At 40.3% G+C, this 5,039-nt stretch overlaps 1 protein-coding gene across 1 annotated transcript; it reads left to right on the top strand.

The window, feature by feature from the left end:
* Window positions 1-769: 769 nt before the first annotated feature.
* LOC122915808 (small nuclear ribonucleoprotein G-like) lies at window positions 770-988 on the top strand. The gene has a single exon (XM_044262551.1). It carries the CDS (start codon window positions 770-772, stop codon window positions 986-988), a length of 219 nt encoding a protein of 72 aa, XP_044118486.1.
* The last annotated feature ends 4,051 nt before the right edge of the window (window positions 989-5,039 follow it).

Here is a 5,039-nt window from a genome sequence, read left to right as displayed (position 1 = left end):
GTTTGCTGAATTAAATTGAGAGGACTGAGGTTTAACATGAGAGTTCCAGAGAAAAACCAACAGCCCCTACTTTACTACCAAAATTGGAAAAGGACTAGATTTTGATTCTCTTTTTTGGAAAGGAAAATATGTCCCCACGCAGAAAGGCCAAACAGCCTCTACTGTTCAAAAACATATCTCCCGGTGTTGGGGTGTGAGTTAGACATATTAGGGAGGGGGCTTCTGCTTTAGTGGGGGGGGGTAGATGAAGGGCATGGGGGTGCCTGGGCTGGACACAGTGAGGGAAGGGGGGTTGGGAGGCTCCAGATTGTCCCAACCAGTGTTCAGCAGAGTGTCTGGGCTCTCTGACACAAAACCCAGCAGTGAGTTTGACACAAATAAAAGGAAATTATACCATAGGAAGATTAACAGTCTTCAGGGGGTTCATACAAAAGTGACTTCCTGAGGTGATGAGTGAGGGAGTACTCAGGGAGCCACATGGACTTATAGATATGTTATTTTATTTTATTTTACTTTATTTATTTGACACAGAGACAGAGAGAGTACAAGCAGGGGGAGTGGCAGAGAGAGGGAGAGGGAGAAGCAGGCTCCCTGCTGAGCAGGGAGCCCAACGCAGGATTCAATCCCAGGACCCCGGAATCATGACCTGAGCTGAAGGCAAATGCTGAGCCAGACAGGGACCTCCATGTGTGTGATTTAAAATTTTCCATCCGAGAGGAATGCCACAAATTACATTTGGAGGCACCTTTGAGCTTGCCGAGTAGACACCATGAACAAAGCTTACCCTCTTGAGTTGAAAGAATTTATGGACAAGAAATTATCATGGAAATTAAATGGTGGCAGACATGGCCAAGGAATATTATGGGGGTTCGATCTTGTGACAGATGAATGTGTGGAGATGGCAAAGAGTGGGCAACAGAACAATACTGGAATGGTGGTAATACCAGGAAAGAGTATGATCATGTTAGAAGCCTTGGAACGAGTATAAACAATGGGTATGTTCATCAGAAGAGATAAAATAGTACCTGTTTTACTGCAATATAAAAATCAGGTCGTGTGCATTTTCATATTGAACTTTTTTGTTAAATGAACTTTTATAATGGTAAAAAATTTTTTTCTAGTTATCACGTTAAAAACCATAAAGAGGTAAATTAATTTGAATTATATACCTAAGTATATCCAGCACATTAAATCTACTGTCTTTAAAAATATATTCACTATATCTAAAATATTATCATTTCAATATATAATTAATATACAAATTATTAATGGACTATTTTGCATGTTTTTTACATGTTTACAACTTAACTCAGGTGCTAAATATTCATTGAAATTACTCTATCTGTATTTATTTATTTATTTTTTAAACATTTTTATTTATTTGATAGACAGAGAGAGATCACAAGTAGGCAGAGAAGCAGGCAGAGAGAGGGGGGAAGCAGGCTCCCCGCTGAGCAGAGAGCCCGATGTGGGGCTCGATCCCAGGACCCTGAGATCATGACCTGAGCTGAAGGCAGAGGCTCAAACCACTGAGCCACCCAGGCGCCCCTCTATCTGTATTTAGATTCTATAAAATTTCCAGTAGGAAAAAGTAGATTCACATACCCAAGTTTTTTCAAACATATGTAAAAGTTTCCTAACAACCGAATTAAGTATCAGGTTTTTGTTTTTTTTTAAATTTCTTTGTGGTTTATATCCGTACTCATGCAATTCTTTTTTTCCCCATCATTATTGAGATACAATTGACGTAAAACGTTGGGTAAGTTCTAGGTGGACAGGCTTAAAGTGTAGATATGATAAACTTATGTATTACAGAATGACCACAGCCACCGTGTTAGCTAAGCCCTTGATGATGTCACATAATTGCCGCCTCTTTTTTGTGGTGAGAACATTTATGATCTACTCTCCGAGCAACTTGCAAGTACTAATACAGTATTATTATTATTTTTAAAGATTATTTGTTTATTTATTTGACAGATAGATATCACAAGTAGGCAGAGAGGCCAGTAGAGAGAGAGGAAGGGAAGCAGGCTTCCTGCCGAGCAGAGAGCCAGACGCCTGGCTCCATCCCAGGTCCCTGGGACCATGACCCGAGCCAAAGGCAGAGGCTTTAACCCACTGAGCCACCCAGGCGCCCCTTAATGTAGTATTATTAACTACAGTCCCCATGCTGTCTGGCAGGTCCCTAGAACTTACTTATAACTGGAGGTTCATACTCCTAGATCAACATCTCCCTGTTTCCTCCACCCTGAATATCAGCTTTTCTATTTCAATTTCAATTTCAATTAGTTAAAATCAGGTAACTTTAAAAACTTAGCTCTTCAGTGGCCTGAGCGGCATTCCAAGTTCTCAACAGCCACGTGCAGCTCACGGCTACTGGGACGGAACAAAGCACCATTTTAGAGTGATTACGAGCTGCCCCACTGCTCACTGCCTACTCCCCTTGACCCGGCCCTGGGCTGGACAGATTAGGTGTCCATTTGATCTGAGCTCAGTGCCTACATTCTGAAGCTTAACAGTTTAGCTGTGGTCATTCTCTCGTGAGCCCAGCCTTCCCTGCCTTAGGCCTGGGTCCCACTGGACCACAATCCCAGGGCGGGAGAGGGATGTTTCACCCGCTGTTGCTCATAGCTGGAGACTTCGGAAAGTAGCCTGAAGGCTCAGCTGTGTAACTCATGGCTGAATGGGCCCAAACGGACCAAAGGGGACCCCCTTGGTTTTCCCAGTGCAATTGCATGGGTGGTTTTCCAAGAGCCTTTCCCTCTCAAAACTCATTGCACTGAGATGGAAGGTTGACAATAGTCCTAGACACTTCAAGCTCCTCCTTAAAGTGGAAAAAAATTTTTAAATCAAATGCTGTCAGGAATGTCTATGGCGTTGCTGATTCCCAGTAAAGGCTTATTGGTAAATAAATTATTATTACTACTAATTATACCGGAATATCCATTAATTCCTTTCTGAATTGAAGAAAAAAGAAGAAGATTTTTGTAGTTAAAGTTGTCTTACATTCCTGTATATTATATTTAGGGTAAGAGAAGTCTATTATTATGTAAATTAGTGAGATTCAATAGCTTTTAATCTCTTTCTTCAAATCTCTTTTAGAAGTTACTAGTTAGGGGCGCCTGGGTGGCTCATAAGTTCAGCTTTGGCTCCTGGGTCTCAGCTCAGATCTTAATCTCAGGGTCATGAGTTCAAGCACTGGTTTGGCCTCCACAGTGTGGAGCCTGCTTGAAAAGAAAAAAAAGTTACTATTTGGGAAAGAATTTTCTTAAGTGTATATGAAAATAGTTGTATGTATGAATACATATCTATGTGACTATATATATAAATATATATGTGAGGGATTCCTAAAGAATCTATTTGTAAAACTAGAGTTTGACATCCTGTGAAAAAATCTTAAAATAAAAATAGTCATAAAATGCATGCCTTTTAACTAGATAAGACTTTTTATAATCATATCTTCATTATATATACACACACATATACTATGTGTGTGTATATATAAATGTAAATATAAATATAAATATATATATATATTTTTTTTCATTTTCTTTTTTCAAAGGGGAGAAAACAAACAAACCCTGTTAAGACTGCCACAAGGTGGCACTAAAATCTAATGAACATTCCAGTCTCTGGTCTTGTCTGAGAACCGCTGGGGGGTGATTTACAGGATCTGTAGGAAATATTGGACAAAACAAAACAAAACACCCCAAGTAAACGAAACTGAAGATTGGAGACAGATTAACATCTTCCTTTTGTCAGAGGGATCATTTCCCTCTCTCACTGGTGTAGGTGTCTGTCACACAGTGAGTCCATATGTTAATAAAGCTAATTTGTAACATGATTTCTTCTCACGGACCAATCCCTGCCCTTGCCCTTCAGTGGGCGTGTCCTGTGCAGGGAGAGGGGACGCAGGGAGGAGCCTGTCGGGCACATCACCTAGTTTGGAAAAGTTTATCCTGTGAGTGGTGCAGTCTTCAAAGTAGTCCGTTTCCACAGAATTTGTCAACGAATCCCAGACATAAAAATGAACAGCATGAAGAGAACTTGCTGCAGAACACGGATTTTCCTATTTGTTTACTTTGGCATATTTACCAACCGAGTATTTTTAGAAATATTGCGATATTGAAGTCCAGGCTTGGAACACTCATATATTATGTCTGAGGGTCAGGAAATGAGTGAATTGAATCCCTCTTCCTGATTCTTTGTGTCTCAGTTTCTCAAAAAATACATGGTACAAAGTTTTGTTTGATATTTTCTTACTATTTGAAGCTTAAGGACACAGCCAAGTTTCCCAAGCTATTTTAAGATAAAGGAAAGCTGTGTTTTAACAATGCAGCTATAAAAGGTTTTGACTAAAACAAAAAAATTAGGTAAGATTGTTCTAATAGACTATGTGAAGAAGAAGAAAAAAGAAGAATAAGAAGAAGAAGAAGAGGGAAAAAGAAAAGAGAAAAAAAGAAAAAAGAAAAGTTTCTGAATGGGAACCTAAACCAATGATCAAAAAAACCCTTCTTTTCTCCTGTGGGGTCCCACTGTGGAAAAATTATTTACTTGTTGACAATTTAGTTCCTTAGTTCAGAAAAACAAAACCAGTGGAGCTTATCCAGTATGAGGGAAGGGTGTTGGGGCGTTTCAATATTTTCCCTTTAGGACAGGCTCTAGGGATTATGGCACTACTGTCTTATTTGACTTGTTATGTCTGTGATGTTCATGTAGAGAACCAGACCTCAACACAGGAATTCCACGTGAAAACACCACAGCTTAGTTACAGCCGGCTGTATGGGCTTGGTTGGATGGCTGTTAGTGCAGAGCCTGGAGTCTGAGGTAGGAGACCCCAGAAAGTTCCGAGTTCCTGAGCATTTAGGTGAATTCTCCACAGTCATTTTACTGATTCTTTCATAGGCTCAGGCATGGTGCTAGGGCTCCAAGATGCTGAGGTAAGACAGAATCCTGGCACTCCACCAGCTTCCAGTCTTAGAGAGGGAGGCAGAAATATGAGGCCATAACCTCATGATGATGTGGGAGTCTCTCCTTTG

Source organism: Neovison vison, chromosome 8, assembly GCF_020171115.1.
Source record: "Neovison vison isolate M4711 chromosome 8, ASM_NN_V1, whole genome shotgun sequence".
Lineage (NCBI taxonomy): Eukaryota > Metazoa > Chordata > Mammalia > Carnivora > Mustelidae > Neogale > Neogale vison.
Note: the sequence above shows the minus strand (reverse complement) of the source record. Positions and strands in the feature narration are given on the sequence as shown.

What these genes read in the sequence shown, in the direction of transcription:
- LOC122915808 (XM_044262551.1), top strand. Translation starts at nt 770, where the DNA reads ATGAACAAAGCTTACCCTCTTGAGTTGAAAGAATTTATGGACAAGAAA.